This window comes from Nicotiana tomentosiformis, chromosome 11 (genome assembly GCF_000390325.3).
Source record: "Nicotiana tomentosiformis chromosome 11, ASM39032v3, whole genome shotgun sequence".
Taxonomy (NCBI): Eukaryota; Viridiplantae; Streptophyta; class Magnoliopsida; order Solanales; family Solanaceae; genus Nicotiana; species Nicotiana tomentosiformis.
In genome coordinates, this window is record NC_090822.1 from 19,231,141 (window position 1) to 19,249,184 (window position 18,044).

The 18,044-nt window shown below is 41.0% G+C and overlaps 1 protein-coding gene across 2 annotated transcripts; it reads left to right on the plus strand.

The window, feature by feature from the left end:
• Positions 1 to 10,930: 10,930 nt before the first annotated feature.
• LOC104084525 (putative chloride channel-like protein CLC-g) lies at positions 10,931 to 17,524 on the plus strand. Of its 2 annotated transcripts, none has more exons than XM_009588409.4 (7): positions 10,931 to 11,212; positions 12,713 to 12,913; positions 13,326 to 13,503; positions 14,067 to 14,329; positions 15,169 to 15,438; positions 15,541 to 16,669; positions 17,181 to 17,524. In XM_009588409.4, exons 1-7 carry the CDS (start codon positions 11,022 to 11,024, stop codon positions 17,313 to 17,315), a joined length of 2,367 nt encoding a protein of 788 aa, XP_009586704.1. In that variant the 5' UTR covers positions 10,931 to 11,021; the 3' UTR covers positions 17,316 to 17,524. The 2 variants fall into 2 exon arrangements, with proteins under 2 accessions (XP_009586704.1, XP_009586705.1); XM_009588410.4 differs by having other exon boundaries at positions 11,041 to 11,212; positions 12,721 to 12,913.
• The last annotated feature ends 520 nt before the right edge of the window (positions 17,525 to 18,044 follow it).

The following is an 18,044-nucleotide window of genomic DNA, read 5'->3' on the forward strand; positions in this document are numbered from 1 at the left end:
GGTAAGTGGCTTTCCTAACCTTGTGTTGGCGACTTTTCCCTTAAGATATCTTGATATTATTTGGTGTGTGGGCGCCGTGTACGTGAGGTGACGAGTACGTACACGGGCTATTATTGCAAAAATCATATTTAACCTTTTTAAATCATAAATTGCTTCTCTTATTAATTGTACTAATATGTTTAATTGTGTAGTTTAGACTAGAAAAGCATGCTTACGTGTTTTAACTGTCTAATTGACATTCAGTACGTCATGTTCAGTTAAGGCCTTATTTGCCTTATCTGTGTCCAGTATAAACTGTATAACTCAATGTCATACATGTCATTTCATCTTGCGTTACTAATTTAAATTGGGACTACGAACGTATTCCGGGAGATCCCCCTGTACTGCATATTTACTTTAGGACTACAGATGTATTCCGGGAGATCCCCCTGTACTACTTATTTATTTTGGGACTACGCACGTATTCCGGGAGATTCCCCTGTACTGCATATTTACTCGGGACTACGGACATAATTCGGGAGATCCTCCAGCACTGCATATTTACTTTGGGACTACAGACGTATTCCGGGAGATACCCATGTACTGCATATTCATTTGAAACAATGGGACGGTATCCCGAGAGATTTCCCACTGTGTTTACCTTGTTTTGAGCCGAGGGCTCCCTTAACTGTTAAATTTTTGGGAATTTCTTTAACTATGTTACCGTAAATTCTACTTATATCTTTTACTGTTTAATTTATTATATTTACTCTAGTAGGGCCTTGACCTGACCTCGTCACTACTCGTTCGAGTATGGCTTGGCACTTACTGGGTACCATTGTGGTGTACTCATGCCCTTCCTTGCACATGTTTTCGTGTGCAGATCTAGGTGTGAGCTATCAGCCTCGGGGTTAGTACGTGCTGCTGATTCTAGGAGACTACAAGGTACCTCTTCTTGCGTCCGCAGATCTTCGGAGTCCCCTTCTACTCCCTCATCTAGAGATTTTCCTTATTATCTTCAGACTTTTGTATAGAGCTACATAGATTATAGCAGCTTGTGACTTAATGATATTCCGGGTCTTGGGAAATTATTTTGGTACTACTCTTGGCTATTTAAAATATACTGTTTGTCTTAAAAATGTTGTGTTTTCTTTATATTTTCCGCAAATGTTAGGCTTACCTAGTCGTAAAGTCTAGGTGCCATCATGACACCTTACGGAGGGTTAATTTGGATCGTGACAAGTTGGCATCAGAGCACTAGGTTCGTAGAAGTCGCGAATCACAAGCCGGTTTATTAGAGTCTCGCGGATCAGTGCGGAGACACCCGTACTTATCTTCGGGAGGCTATGTAACTGTTAATAACAATCATATTTCTTTGATTTCCTTGTCGTGCGAGTTATTGACACCAAAAATTCTAAGATTCTATTCTATTCTTTCTCACAGATGGTGAGGACCAGCAATGGGAGGACCGATGATTAGGCACCTGAGCCCCCTGCCAGATCCACCAGAGGCTGGGGTCGGGGTAGAGGACGACCACACGGTGAAGCCCGAGCACCTGCGAGAGCTGCATCAGAGGAGCCCCCAGCAGCTCCAGCTGGAGGGCCAGCGCCAGAGATCCCTATTGCTACTCCAGCCCTACAGGAGACTTTAGCTCAGTTCTTGAGCATGTTCTACACTCTGGCTCAGGCTGGACTATTTCCGATAGCTCCCGCTACATCTCAGGGAGGGGGGCATAGACTCCCGTAGCCCGCACCCCTGAGCTGAGGGTCTAGGTTGATCAGGCCCAGAGTATATTCCTATGCCCCCAGTGGCTTCGGTTCAGCATGAGATCAGGTAGCTACTTCTGAGGCAGAGCAGCTCAAACTTGAGAGGTACAAGAAGTACTACCCACCTACTTTCAATGGACTAGCTTCAGATGATGCTCTGGGTTTTCTTGAGGAGTGTCATCGTATTCTCTGCACTATGGGCATTGTGGACACGAGTGGGGTTTCTTTCACCGCTTTCCAGCTGAGGGGAGCAGCATATCAGTGGTGGCGTGCCTATGAGCTGAGTAGTACGGACAAGGCAGCCTTACTCACTTGGACTCACTTTTCAGAGATGTTCTTGCGTGAGTATGTTCCTCAGAGCCTCAGGGATGCTTGGAACACAGAGTTCGAGCAGTTGCGTCAGGGTTCTATGACTGTGTCGGAGTATACAGTCTGTTTCAGTGGGTTAGCTCACCATGCACTGGCTCTGGTTACTACAGTCAAAGAGAGGGTTCGTCGCTTCATTGAGGGACTCCACCCCAGTATTCGGACCAGTATGGCCAGGGAGTTAGAGATGGATATCACTTATCAGCAGGAAATGAGCATTTACAGGAGAATAGAGGGCATGTTCGCCCGGGACCGAGAGGAGAGAGAGGCCAAAAGGTCTCAAGAGACTGCTCATTATTCAGGAGCTCGTGCACCAGCAACACGCTATGGTAGGGGTTTTGTGAGTCGCCCTGTTCATTCAGCTCATCCAGCAGCCAGCGGTGTCCCAGCTCCTCCTAGACCTCAGGAGCCCTATTATGCACCTCCAGTATCCAGTATGCCTCCTACTCGAGGTGCTATTACCGGCTAGTCCAACAGGTCAGGTCCGAGTCAGTCTTAGCCGTCGCGTCCTTCGAGAGGTTGTTTTGAGTGTGGTGACACTCGTCACCTGGTTAGAGATTGCCCCAAAGCCAGGAGAGGTGCACCTCCACAGACTTATCAGCCTCTACGTGCTCCACCGGGTCTTCCGGCCCTTTTTCCAGCACCAGCTGCTACCCCACCTCCTCAGCCAACTCGAGGTGGAGGTCGGGGAGGTCGAGGTCGCCCTAGAGGGGGAGGCCAGGCCAGGTACTATGCCTTTCCAGCCCGGTCAGAGGCCATTTCTTCAGATTCAGTTATCACAGGTATCGTCCCCGTCTGTCATAGGGATGCATCAGTATTATTTGACCCAGGCTCTACGTATTCATATGTGTCTTCTTATTTTGCCCCACATTTAGGGATATCTCGGGATTCATTGAGTTCCCATGTTTATGTATCTACTCCCGTGGGAGATTCTCTTATTGTAGACCGCGTATATTGGTCGCGTTTGATTGCTCTTAGTGGTTTTGAGACCAGAGTCGATTTGTTATTTCTCAGTATGGTAGATTTTGATGTTATCTTGGGCATGGACTGGTTGTCGCCCCATTATGCTATTCTTGATTGTCACGCGAAGATCGTGACGCTGGCTATGCCAGGTTTGCCGAGATTAGAATGGAGAGGTACCTTAGAGTATACTCCTCGCATGGTCGTTTCATTTCTTAAAGCTCAGCGAATGGTTGAGAAGGGGTGTGATACGTATTTGGCCTATGTGAGAGATGTCAGTATTGATACCCCTACAGTTGAGTTAGTTCCAATAGTGAGGGACTTCCCAGATGTGTTTCCAGTTGATCTTCCGAGCATGCCACCCTACAGAGATATTGATTTTGGCATTGATTTGTTGTCGGGCACTCAGCCCATCTCTATTCCTCCATATCGTATGGCTCCTCCTAAATTAAAGGAGTTGAAGGAGCAGTTGTAGGAGTTTCTTGACAAGGGTTTCATTCGGCCTAGTGTGTCACCTTGGGGTGCTCAGGTCTTATTTGTAAAAAAGAAGGATGGTTCTATGCGTATGTGTATTGATTATCGGCAATTGAACAAGGTTACAGTGAAGAACAGGTATCTTTTGCCTCGCATTGATAATTTATTTGATCAGTTACAGGGTGCTAGGGTGTTTTCCAAGATTGACTTGCGTTCTGGCTATCATTAGTTGAAGATTCGGGAGCTGGATATCCCGAAGACTACTTTCAGGACCAGATATGGTCACTATGAGTTTCTTGTCATGTCATTTGGGTTGACCAATGCCCCAGCAGCCTTTATGCATTTGATGCACAGTGTATTCCGACCTTATCTTGATTCCTTCGTCATTGTGTTTATTGACGACATCCTGGTATATTCCCGGTCTCGGGAGGATCATGATCAACACCTGAGGACTGTGCTTCAGACTTTGAGGGAGAAGAGGTTGTATGCAAAATTTTCTAAGTGTGAATTCTGGCTTGATTCAGTGGCATTCTTGGGCCACATAGTGTCTTGTGATGGGATCAAAGTAGATCCGAAGAAGGTGGAGGCAGTGCAGAGTTGGCCTAGACCGTCATCAGCTACGGAGATCCGCAGTTTCCTTAGTTTGGCGGGGTATTACCATCGCTTTGTGGAGGGATTTTCATCCATTGCAGCACCTATGACCAGGCTGACCCAGAAGGGTGCTCCATTCAGGTAGACCAAGGAGTGTGAGAAGAGCTTTCAGAAGCTCAAGACAGCTTTGACTACAGCCCCAGTATTAGTATTGCCTACAGGTTCAGGGTCATACACTGTCTATTGTGATGCCTCGAGGATTGGCCTTGGAGCGGTATTGATGCAGGACGGTAGGGTGATTGCCTACCCGTCTAGACAGTTAAAGGTGCATGAGAAGAATTATCCAGTTCATGATCTCGAATTAGCAGCTATTGTTCACGCCCTAAAGATCTGGCGTTATTATTTGTACGGTGTTCCCTGTGAGATTTACACTAACCATCGGAGTTTGCAGTACTTGTCCAGGAAGAAGGACCTTCATTTGCGTCAGCGGAGGTGGTTGGAGCTACTTAAAGACTATGTTATCACTATATTATACCACCCGGGGAAGGCCAATGTAGTGGCCGGCGCCTTGAGTCGCCGGGTAGAGAGTTTGGGGAGCTTGGCATATCTTCCGGTAGCTGAGAGGCCCTTAGCCTTGGATGTTCAGGCCTTAGCCAACCAGTTCATGAGATTGGATATTTCAGAGCCTAGCCGGGTATTAGCTTGTGTGGTTGCTTAGTTTTCTCTTTATGGCCGTGTTAGGGAGCGCCAGTATGATGATCCTTACCTTCTAGTTCTTCAGGACAGGTTTCGATGAGGTGATGCCAGAGATGTGACTATTGGTGATGACGGTGTGATGAGGATGCATGGACGGATCAATGTGCCCAATGTAGATGGGCTTTGGGAGTTGATTCTTGAGGAGGCCCATAGCTCGCGGTACTTCATTCATCTGGGTGCCGCGAAGATGTACCAGGACTTGAGGCAGCACTATTGGTGGAGAAGAATGAAAAAAGACATAGTTGGGTTTGTGGCCAAGTGTCTCAACTGTCAGCAGGTTAAATATGAGCATCAGAGACCGGGTGGATTACTTCAGAGGTTGGAGATCCCAGAGTGGAAGTGGGAGCGGATCACCATGGACTTTGTGCTTGGACTTCCTCGGACTTTGAGGAAGTTCGATGCTATTTGGGTGATCGTGGATCGGTTGACCAAGTCAGCCCATTTCATTCTGGTGCTGACTACATACTCTTCGGAGAGGTTGGCTGGGATTTATATCAGAGAGATTGTCCGCCTTCATGGTATTCCAGTATCCATCATTTCAGACAGAGGTACACAGTTCACATCACGGTTTTGGAGAGCCATACAGTAGGAGTTGGGTACTAGGGTGGAGTTGAGCACAACCTTTCACCCTCAGACGGACGGGCAGTCCGAGCGCACAATTCAGATTCTTGAGGATATGCTCCATGCTTGTGTGATGTAGTTTGGAGGGTCATGGGACCGATACTTGTCACTTGCAGAGTTCGCTTACAACAACAGTTACCAGTCCAGCATTCAGATGGCACCGTATGAGGCTTTGTATGGTAGGCAGTGCCGGTCCCCAGTGGGATGGTTTGAGCCGGGCGAGGCCCGATTGTTGGGTACAGATTTGGTCCAGGATGCCCTGGATAAGGTGAAGGTGATTCAGGAGAGACTTCGCACAGCCCAGTTCAGGTAGAAGAGTTATGCAGACCGTAAGGTTTGTGATTTGGCCTTTATGGTTGGTGAGCGGGTCTTGCTTCGGGTATCGCCTATGAAGGGTGTCATGAGGTTCTAGAAGAAGGGAAAGCTAAGCCTGAGGTTCATTGGTCCTTTTGAGATATTGCGGCGAGTTGGGGAGGTTGCTTATGGGCTTGCCTTGCCTCCCAGCCTAGCAGGAGTTCACCCGTTATTCCACGTGTCTATGCTCCGGAAGTATCATGGTGATCCGACTTATGAATTGGATTTCAGCTATGTCCAGTTGGACAAAGATCTATCTTATGTTGAGGAGCCAGTAGCCATTTTGGACAGGCAGGTCAGAAAGCTCAGGTCAAAGAATATTGCTTTAGTAAAGGTCCAGTGGAGGGATCAGCCGATCGAGGAGGCGACTTGGGAGACCGAGCAGGATATGCGCAGCCAGTACCCTCATCTTTCACAGTTTCAGGTATGTATTTATACTCGTTCGAGGACGAACGATTGTTTTAAGAGGGGGAGGATGTAACGACCCGGCTGGTCGTTTTGAGAGTAATAGCCTCGATCCCCTATTAACTGTCTACTCCAAATCTTTTTATGCTATTGTGACTTGTCGGGATGATTGGTTTTGAGTTTCAGAGTGTTTTGGGACACTTAGTCCCTAAATGAGAGCTTAAACCTTAGGACTTGGACTGTAGTCGAAACCGTATGAAGATGACTCCGGAATGGAATTCCGTCGGTTCCGTTAGCTGCGTTAGGTGATTTTAGACTTAGGAGCATGCCCGAAATATGTTTTGGGGGTCTGTAGTAGATTTAGGCTTGAATTGACGGAAGCTAGTTTTTGGGCGATGTCGACCGATAGTGGAAATTTTGATATCGAGCTCAGAATAGAATTCCGAGAGTGGATGTAGGTTCGGACTAGATTTGATGTGGTTCGGCTGCGTTTGTAGAATTTGGAAAACTTTAAATTCTTAGGTTTGAATCCGTGATTAATTCATGATTTTGGTGTTGTTCGACGTGGTTTAAAGGCTAGACTAAGTTCGTAAGGTGTTTTAGGATTGGTTGGTATGCTTGATTGAGGTCCCGGGGGCCTCAGTTATGTTTCGGATGCTTAACGGGTGAAAACTTGGACTTAGAGGAATTTCTTAACTTTGCTGGTTCTAGTGTTTTCGCACCTGCGGAAAAGCGACCGCAGGTGCGCGAGCCGCACATGTGGAGATGGAAGCACAGATGTGAAATTGAGAGTTGGCCTGGGGTCACAGGTGTGAGGAAGTTTCCGCATCTGCGATGCCTGCAAATGCGCAAGGATGTTGGCACATGCGCAGAAGCGGAAGGGACTCCGCAGGCACGAGGGCGCAGATGCGGCCCTTTCGTCACAGGTGCGATGGCAGAGGGGGTAAGTGAGTTGCACAGATGCGCACGTTTTCCGCACAAGCGCACCCGCAGGTGCGAGCCCAGGTTCCGCAGGTGCGGAAATATCTGGACAGTGATTAAAACCGAAGGGCTTCGCGATTTTTATCATTTTTGGCTTTGCAAACTCGGGTTGGGGCGATTTTTGAGAGCATTTTCGAGGCATTTATTGAGGTAAGTTCCTTGTGCTTATTTTTGGTCAATAATCTTGCCTTGCCATGTATTTCTCCACCTAGTTAATGTGTATTTAAGGTGAAAATTGGAAGTTGGAGACTAGGGATTTGGGAGTTTGAATTGTGGATTGGAGGACCATTTGGTGTCGGATTTTAGTAAATTTGACATGGTTCGACTCGTGAGTGAATGAGCTTTCTAGTTTCGTGAATTTTTTCGAGTTTCGAGACGTGGGCCCTGGGGGCCGGGTTTGAGCCAATTTCGGATTTTGGCCTAATTTTGTAGTTTTTCTTGTGGGATTCATTCCATTAGCGCGTATTGATAGTATTATACTGTTTTGAATAGATTCGGGCCATTTGGAGTCGGATACTCGTGGCAAGAACGTGATATAAAGTTGATTTGAGCGGTTCGAGGTAAGTGGCTTACCTAACCTTGTGTTGGAAACTTTCCCCTTAAGATATCTTGATATTATTTGGTGTGTGGGCGCCGTGTACGTAAGGTGACGAGTACGTACACATGCTATTATTGCAAAAATCATGTTTAACCTTTTTAAATCATAAATTGATTCTCTTATTAATTGTACTAATATTTTTAATTGTGTAGTTTAGACTAGAAAAGCATGCTTACGTGTTTTAACTGCCTAATTGACATTCTGTGCGTCATGTTCAGTTAAGTCCTTATTTGCCTTATCTGTGTCGAGTATAAACTGTATAACTCGATGTCATACATGTCATTTCATCTTGCGTTGCATATTTAAATTGGGACTACGGATGTATTCCGGGAGATCCCCCTGTATTGCATATTTACTTTGGGACTACGGACGTATTCCGGGAGATCCCCCTGTACTGCATATTTATTTTGGGACTACAGACGTATTCCGGGAGATCTCCATGTACTGCATATTTACTTTGGGACTACAGACGTATTCCGGGAGATCCCCAGCACTGCATATTTACTTTGGGACTACGGACGTATTCCGAGAGATACCCCTGTACTGCATATTCATTTAAAACTACGGGACGGTATCCCGAGAGATTTCCCACTGTGTTTACCTTGTTTTGAGCCAAGGGCTCCCTTAACTATTAAATTTTTGAGAATTTCTTGAATTGTGTTACCGTAAATTCTACTTATATCTTTTACTGTTTAATTTATTATTTTTACTCTGGTAGGGCCTTGACCTGACCTCGTCACTACTCGACTGAGGTTAGGCTTGGCACTTATTGGGTACCATTGTGGTGTACTCATGCCCTCCCCTGCACATGTTTTCGTGTGCAGATCCATGTGCGAGCTATCAGCCTCGGGGTTAGTACGTGATGTTGATTCTAGGAGACTTCAAGGTACCTCTGCTTGTGTACGCAGATCTTCGGAGTCCCCTTCTACTCCCTCGTCTAGAGATTTTCCTTATTATCTTCAGACTTTTGTATAGAGCTACATAGATTATAACAGTTTGTGACTTAGTGATATTCCGGGCCTTGGAAAATTATTTTGTGTATGTGCCGAGTGGTACTATTCTTGGCTATTTAAAATATACTGATTATCTTTAAAATGTTGTATTTTCTTTATATTTTCCGCAAATGTTAGGCTTACCTAGTCATAAAGACTAGGTGCCATCACGACACCTTACGAGGGTTAATTTGGATCGTGACACGAATGCCCCTATAAGTTAGCTAATTTATAAGCAAATTTTTATATATTTTAAATTGAATATGGTATAGTACCTTGCTAGTTTTATTGTTTTAAAAAAAATTATAAAGGAAGAAACTGTACGGAAGTGGGCCTCTTTAAATTAGATAGCATTTACCTCGTAACGTGTCTTGTATGATTGAGCAATGATGTCTGGACATTGAGCAGAGCTTATTGGAGCACTTGTTTTTACGTTTGGAAAAAAAAAAAAAAAAACGCATTATAATTTCATTAGTGGGGTCTGAGGAGAGTAGTTTGTACGCAGACCTTATTCTTATCCTGAGTTAGAGAGGCTGTTTCCAATCGAAACTCGGACCTTATTCTTATCCTGAGTTAGAGAGGCTGTTTCCAATCGAAACTCGGCTCTTATTCTTATCCTGAGTTAGAGAGGCTGTTTCCAATTGAAACTCGGCTCCCTCCCTTCAAGAACTCTCTACCTTGCTCTTGGGATGACTCGAACTCACAAGCTCTTGGTTGGAAGTGGATGGTGCTTACCACTAGAGCAACTCACTCTTGTCTATGTTTGAAAAAAAAAAAACAGAAATAGCACTATTTATAACTTATAATTGGAAAATAACCAAATTTCAAAAATAATCGAAATTTAGTCATTTTTCATGTAAATATAAAATTTGAACAAAAATACTCTTAAAAATCGAAAATATTCCAACATAATATGCTGGAATTTTATAATGTGATGGAGTTCCATTATAATATGCTGGAAGTTTATATGCAGGAGCTTCATAATCCTCATATTATACTGAAACTTTCCGTGTGCTGGAGTTCCAACATAATATGCTGGAAGTTTATACACATGAGCTCCATAGTCCAACATATTATGTTGGAACTTTTCGTGTTTTAACAAAACATTGACTATTTTTCAATGACTGTACAAACGCTAGCTATTTTTAGTTACCAATCTGAAAATTGACTAACCCGTACTATTTTTACGTTTTCTATGGGTTCAATTGAGTTTTAATAATTTTTAACACGAAATAAATATAAGTACGTATCTGAAGAGCTATTAACATTTTAGTAAATTACAAATTCTAAACTTATTAAAAATTATAACGAGTTTAATATTAAAAAATTTAAAGATTAATTCCTAATTATCCGCTGGCTTGAAAAATATTTAAATCCGAATCAATCATAGTCCAACAGCTATATGACAATGATCTTCTCTTTCAATACTATATACACTTTTTTCTTTGGATTGCGTGGTTCATAGCAGAAAAAAAAAGGATTTGACAATAACTGAATCATATACCACTAAAATATATTAAAACAATAACTTTATTAATGATTCACCGTTCAATTCTCATTTTCTCTTTTATAGTTGAATTAACAAACTAAAATATTCTGTACTTAAGCTCATAAACGAAACGAAACTTCCTCATTCAGGAAATTATCGTCTTGTTATCACGAAAAATTGCAACTAAGAAACTTCCCTCATATGTAGAGAAGTTCACTGCTGTAGTGCTGTGCAACATAATAGAAAGGAAGGCGTAAGAGCGGAAATGAATAAAACATGTGAAATTGTTGATTTTCTTAATTAATATGACTCATGAAACTTTATAAGTATTAAAATAGTATGTTTCAACTTCGAGGTCCAAGTGTTATGTTATGTATTCATTGTATTAATATTTTTACAATTAATTTACTTCTAAAAACTTTAAAAGTGAAGCCATCCCATTTAAATTCTAAATTCACCTTTAATTTGTAGGAGTAATAAACCTCTAAAGAAAATAATTAAGTTTCAAATAAATATTTTTCCAATTTAACTAAATATTGTCCAAACACTACTAGGAGATATAAATCCTTTGTCTTTTTGGGAGCTGAAATAAATATACAATCCCAACTTCATTTCTTCTTCCGTAACTGCCATCAAGCACCAACTACCTGAACCACCCACCCCCTACCCTTACCCCCTACCCCCTACCCATGTCCCTACTCATCTCTCCAGCTCCCAATGGTTTACCGGTAACGGCGCCGGCGCCGGAGACGGAGGCAGACGAGGAGTCCCTCACTCAGCCACTACTGCTCAACGGCCTCCGTCGATCAGCATCCAACACCACTTCTCAGGTCGCCATCGTCGGCTCCAATGTCTGCCCAATCGAAAGCCTCGATTACGAGTCTGTCTCCTTCTTCTAAATTACTAAATTATCTCCGTGTGTGTGTGTGTGTGTGTGTATCTGGTTATATATGTATGTATGTATGTTGTAATGTGTGTGTAATTTGCATTAGCATACACGAAGTATATATGTTCGTTCGAGTGCCGTTATTCGTGAATTTTAAGTTGCTTTAGTACTCCTTTTTGTTTCAGTAAATAAATAACTTGTGATTAATAGCTATTCTAATTATGTCTATATCTACAGTTATACTGACAATATTGTGGAAAATTCAGTTTTTTAGGGGTCGATAGTTCTATGCTTAGAAAATTTTGAGATGTATGTAATTATCCGATGCTTCATTGGTTAGAGTTTCGGTATGTAACTAGGAGTTTGAGAGAATATGAGAGATAGGAAAGAACAATTCCACAATTCACAAAAAAAAGAAGAAGGAAGATCACTCTTTACTCTGTGCCCAATGTTGTGGTCTAGTGGTAAGAGCACATAATCTGACAAAAGCCTGGTATTTAAGTGGTCGCCTGAGTTTCGAATCATGTGCCGCTGGCCCTGGGGAACTTCTCGGTTATCATAAAAAAAGATCACTTTTTTACTCTATCAAGTCCATGTATTTGTGGTGAAAATAAAAAGACAATGTATTAGCTTAAGACTCATCTGTATTCTTTGACTTTTGGCAGTTTAGTGGAATAATTTGGATTAGAATTTTGATATTTTTACTTATTATTATTGTATTCAGCCAAATTTTTAAGAGTATTTACATCAAAGATTTGTTTGGTATAGCAAAAAAGAAAATTGGATATGGTAAGGAAGATACAGTTGGAAGACATATTATACTGGCAGATTTCACAAGAAGATTTGGATGTCTATTCCTCTGTGCATTGCCTGGACTATATGGATTGAAAAAAATAGGAGATGTTCTGAAGATAAAAAAGAGATGCCCTCTGTCGTTAAATATAGATGTATGCAGAATTTGTACTATTGGATGGAAGGGAATTTAGCTTTGAATTTGAATGATATGCTTAACTTGTTAGAATCTCTGATTATGTTATGTAAAACAAGTCCTACCTTTTGTATTTGCTGACGTACTATCTTGGTACTGTTTTTTAATTAAACTTTACCTTATAAAAAAAGATACAGTTGGAGCTTGCAAAATAAAGACTGTTTTTTTTATGTCGGTAGTGCCGAGGCCAGCTTCCGTGCACCTCGACTAATTCTACCCAATACCTACTATCTCCCACCAACAAAAGTATCGGGTAACCCTTGCCACTAAGGTTTGGGAAAATTGGAAGAAATCACCTAATGTTTTTGTCTCCATTGGGATTTGAACCTGAAATCTAATGACTGAAATCTAATGGTTCTCACCCCACTTTATTGACCCCAAAATAAAGACTGTTTTTAATTCCAGTTTCTTTCTATTATTTGTGGAAATGCTTCCTCTTTCTTTCCCTTTCTGTGATCAGTTTGGCAAATAAATGAAGCCTAATAATGATGATTTCCTGGTTGAAGAATCTCAGAGAATGATTATTTCAAGCAAGATTGGAGGAGGCGAGAGAAGATTCAGACATTGCAGTACGTATTCATGAAATGGATGATGTGCTTTTTTATTGGATTGCTTGTCGGCCTTGTTGGTTTCTGTAACAATCTTGCTGTTGAGAATATTGCTGGAACGAAATTTGTGGTTACCTCTAATATGATGCTAGCGAGAAGGTAATTTCTCTTTCATTCATAACTTTTCATTTAATACCCACCTATGGCTTTGATTGTATGTTGAGATTATTTAATGATATAATACAATATTCCCCTGCCAATGACTGATATCTGCTGCTATTTCATCTCAGTTGAAGTTCTTATACTTCAAAAATATAACAAATTGCTTACACAAGCCTGATATTAACCCTGTTGTTCTTTTAAGTTACTGACTGGAATTTGATGTTCATAAATACATTTATGTGTTTCTGGGGTAACTTAACTGTGGAATATGGGAAATAACCCTGTTCTGTGTTCTAAGTTTGTGGAGTGGAATATTTATGATTTCTGTTATATTTATAAATAGAAAATATTTGATTTTCTTTTATAAATATGTTTTTTGAGGTGAATGACTTGTGTAATATCGGAACAGGTATACAACGGCTTTTCTTGTATTTGCATCTTCCAATTTCGGACTGACATTATTTGCCAGCCTAATTACCGCTTTTATCGCACCAGAGGCTGCTGGTTCAGGTATACCTGAAGTTAAGGCTTACTTGAATGGTGTAGATGCACCAGCAATATTTTCTCTGAGAACTTTGTTTGTCAAGGTAAAGTGACCTTGAATTGCTTTTTCATTTGAATGCCTATTTTTTTTCATAATCCAGTTTTTGCATTTATCTACTAATGTTTTAGTTCTGGGTTGGTGGTGGATTATGTGTTGGGGAATGATTGCATGAGTTGTGAATTATGAGAATTGCATGGTTGATCAATTAATCTCATATGTGGATTTGCCTTTCATACTACATAAGTGAGCTCAGAGAGGAGGGCATTACTTTTATTTGCACTTTTAAGGCGAGATAGATTCTGGTTTATGGAAATAATATTTTCACGAATGCTCTTAAGTGATTTTGGATAAGTTTTAGGTTTTTACGAGGTTTAGATAGTAGACCAACTGGTTTGGACACAAAGCAACTTCTTTGTAATGTGAAATCTAGAGCTCCCTAAGAAACATCTAGGCCTTGATGTTAATTTCCAGCACTGGCATCAGATGAAGCTAGGCGATTGTTATTTGAAAGAGAATTCTGTTCATGCTTAGCCTGAGCGATACATACATTTTTTCCTCCTCATCCTATGCTTTATAAATGTTCTTACTTGAAATTTTAATGAACAGATTGTTGGCAGCATTTCTGCCGTATCAGGATCTCTTGTAATTGGAAAAGCAGGTCCCATGGTTCACACAGGTGCTTGCATTGCAGCACTAATGGGTCAAGGCGGTTCAAAGAAGTATGGATTGAATTGGAAATGGCTGAAGTATTTTAAAAATGATAGAGATCGACGAGATCTCGTAACATGTGGATCAGCTGCTGGGATGGCTGCTGCTTTTCGAGCTCCTGTTGGTGGTCTGTTGTTCGCTCTAGAAGAAATGGCATCTTGGTATATTTAAAAAAAAGTACATGCTTTGTCTGATTCTTGGTAGACCAAAAGGTTTCTGGGAGATAATAGTCCTTATCGCTATATTTGTGTTACTAAGATTATAGTAAATTTTCCCTCTTTTGTATGGTTGATATTACGCATGACGTCGATATTTTAATTGACTTCAGCATCCAACAAATAGGGCTTTTTGGGATTGCCTTATAGTTGGTGGCTTACTCTTTCTTTTAAGTTATAATGTATATCTAAAGGATGGAATACCCTGAAGCAGTTATTGTAGCTCTTCAACACAAGATGTCGTGCATGGACTTTGGAATTCTCAGGTTGACTCTGTGGGAGAGGATATGGACTTGCAAAATTTCCTAGATTGACAATTATGAGAGAGAGAAGCCTTAATCATTATACCTTAAATTTGTTTGTTTTATCTGAATTTCTATTTTTTCCCCTTAACTATGCATAAGACTCCCTAGTACACCTCAGCACCCAACACACTGCATTTACTTCCTCTGTGATAGAAAGCGGTCTTGTAGGGGAATTTGAATATGCTCAGATTTTACTTGACGCAACTGTATATTACCTGATATTAGCCAAGTTTGATTACCAAACATCTGCGTTGATTCTTTTTTAAGAGCTAGTATTTCTAGTATTATGTTAATTGCTTTGACATCTAAATGATTTGATTCAAATATAGATCTTCAATCAGGAAATGTAGCCGTAGTATTTAATATGTATATACTATTATTTTTTGAGAAGTGAGCTTGTTGAGAATTAATATATTTCTCATACTTCTGTGTTGATTCCCTTTTGTTTTTGACATTGTAAGCACTTCCTTTGTGATGCAGGTGGAGAAGTGCTCTCTTGTGGAGAGCCTTTTTCACTACGGCTGTGGTTGCAATTGTGCTTCGGGCTTTGATTGATGTTTGTTTGAGTGGCAAATGTGGACTCTTTGGTAAAGGAGGTCTCATAATGTTCGATGTCACGTCAGCTAATAGCGCATATCACATCTGGGATGTGCCTCCTGTTCTTTTTCTAGCAGTTTTTGGAGGCATATGCGGAAGTTTATACAACTTTTTACAGGATAGGGTTCTGCGGATTTATAACCGCATTAACGAGTATGATCTTGCTTTGACTTTTAGCTTTTCATATTCTTTTTTCTTCAAGGCATGATAAAGTTCAAAATATTTATGTCGCTTCTTTTTGTTTCTGGGCTTCAGGAGAGGATCTGCTTATAAAATAGTTCTAGCTCTTGCAATCTCCATCTTCACATCTTGTCTTCTATTTGGATTACCATGGTTGGCGTCTTGCCGCCCTTGCCCTTCAGATACATCAGAACCTTGCCCCACAATTGGACGGAATGGTAACTATAAGAAGTTTCAATGTCCTCCAGGTCACTACAATGATCTTGCCAGTCTATTTTTCAACACAAATGATGATGCAATCAAAAACCTTTTCAGCAAGGATACTGATGCTGAGTTTCACCATCTCTCGATGCTAATTTTCTTCTTCACCTGTTTTGTCCTGAGCATCTTTAGTTATGGTATAGTCGCACCGGCAGGTCTCTTTGTGCCTGTCATTGTGACAGGTGCTGCTTATGGTCGATTTATTGGGATGATGTTTGGTTCACACTCTACTCTTAACCATGGCCTGTTTGCTGTTTTAGGCTCAGCTGCCCTTCTTGGGGGTTCTATGAGAATGACAGTTTCGTTATGCGTAATTATCCTAGAGTTGACTAATGACCTCCTCTTGCTGCCTCTAATGATGCTAGTTCTTCTTATATCCAAAACTGTAGCTGATACATTTAATGGGAATATATATGATCTCATAATGAGGTTGAAGGGTTTCCCTTACTTGGAATGTCATGCTGAACCTTATTTGAGACAACTGGCAGTCTGTGATGTGGTCACAGGCCCACTCCAGCTCTTCAGTGGCATCGAGAAAGTTGGCAACATAGTTCATGTCCTCAAAACTACAGGACATAATGGCTTCCCGGTGGTGGATGAGCCCCCGCTTTCCCATTCACCAGTTCTATTTGGTTTGATACTTCGTGCACATCTCGTTGAATTGCTAAAGAAAAAAGCATTTATTCGAGATCCTGTACCTGCTGGATCCGATGCCTTTAACCACTTTTCAGCTGATGATTTTGCAAAGAAGGGTTTAGACCATGGAGACAGAGTGGAAAATATACAACTGACAGATGAAGAGATGGATATGTTTATAGATCTGCATCCTTTTTGTAACACTTCACCCTACACTGTTGTAGAGACTATGTCCTTGGCGAAGGCTCTTGTGCTCTTCCGGGAAGTTGGTTTAAGGCATCTGCTGGTAATACCCAAGGTTTCTGGGGTAAGAACTGTTTCTCATCATTTCTCTTGCAAATTCTTTTTTGATGATCTTCTAGGAAGCTATATCTTGTCCCTAAAATATAATTCAACAGTCAATAAAAGATACATTAACATAACCTTAAGTATCTGCCTGTGCATTAATTTATGACTTCGGTTCCTGTTTATATTCATTCATGAATGCATTCTTCACCAACACCTTGTGCTTTTTCAGGTATTTGATATGAAACACTTATGATCTTTGAGTTCCTAGTTTTCTTGTTTCTTTCTACATCTTGTTTGTTTCTTGGTTGCGTCAACCTTCACATCCTCTTCTCATGGGATTAAGTTTTAACAGTTGCCTAAATGTTAAATCTTAATTTACTCTTCCTATTTCATCCACCATGTTGATAATGCAAGTGTTACTTCTTGGAGCCAAATACATTTCGTAGATCATGTTTTTTATTTGTTCTCCCAGTGAAGGTATATTCATCTTCTTTGACTGCGTTTAGAAATTGTTCTTCTCTTGTTTGCAGAGAGTACCTGTTGTGGGTATTATTACAAGGCATGATTTCATGCCAGAGCATGTGCTAAGCTTGCATCCATCCTTGGCTAAGAGCAAGTGGAAAAGATTAAGGTTCAAGTTACCTCCCTCGGTTAAATTCTTTTAGGGATTACATCTGACTTCTAAAATAGTCTGCTGAGTTATGTGAATAGAGCTGTACAACATGGCTGCACGATGCTAGAGTGGTATAATTTTTGTTCCTTAGTTTCCTTGTCAAATTCAAAGATCCTAAGGGTCTTCTTTAGATGGATTCTGTATTTATTTAGATTCTATCAATCAACTCAGTTATGAATAAAAATACTTTCATTTTTGTCATGCTCTTTTTCCCTTTGATTCTACATTGCAAACGGAGCAATGATGTTCCATTTTTCTCTTCAGGCTAGCATCGCTGACGGACTTAACAGTCTCTTTAAAATAGAGAAAAATGCTAAGCGGGGCGGGTTAAACCTTTTGCGGGGTGAGGCTTCACCTTACCCCTGTTTGGCCAAGCTTTTCCTAAAGGCCAAAAGTGTTTTTTTTTTTTTTTTTCCAAAAACACTTTTTTTTTTAACTTAAAGGTGTTTGGCCAAGCTTTTTTGGGGAAAAAAAAACTGTTTTTGGGAAGATACAAAAGTAGTTTTGACTTTTCTTCTTACCAAAAATACCCTTAACAAAATGTAGTATATACCAAAATAACCGTTAAATGTAATACTCCCTCCGTTTCAATTTATGTGAACTCATTTGACTGGGCACGGATTTTAAGAAAAGAGAGAAGACTTTTGAATTTGTGGTGTAAAATAATGCACATATATTTTGTGTGGCTATAAATCATTGCATAAAGGTAAATTATTTCCAA

Coding starts and splice junctions, on each gene's coding strand:
- LOC104084525 (XM_009588409.4), top strand. CDS start 11,022: ATGTCCCTACTCATCTCTCCAGCTCCCAATGGTTTACCGGTAACGGCG. Junction 12,914..13,325: donor AATATGATGCTAGCGAGAAG/GTAATTTCTCTT, acceptor ATATCGGAACAG/GTATACAACGGCTTTTCTTG. Junction 15,439..15,540: donor ATTTATAACCGCATTAACGA/GTATGATCTTGC, acceptor TCTGGGCTTCAG/GAGAGGATCTGCTTATAAAA.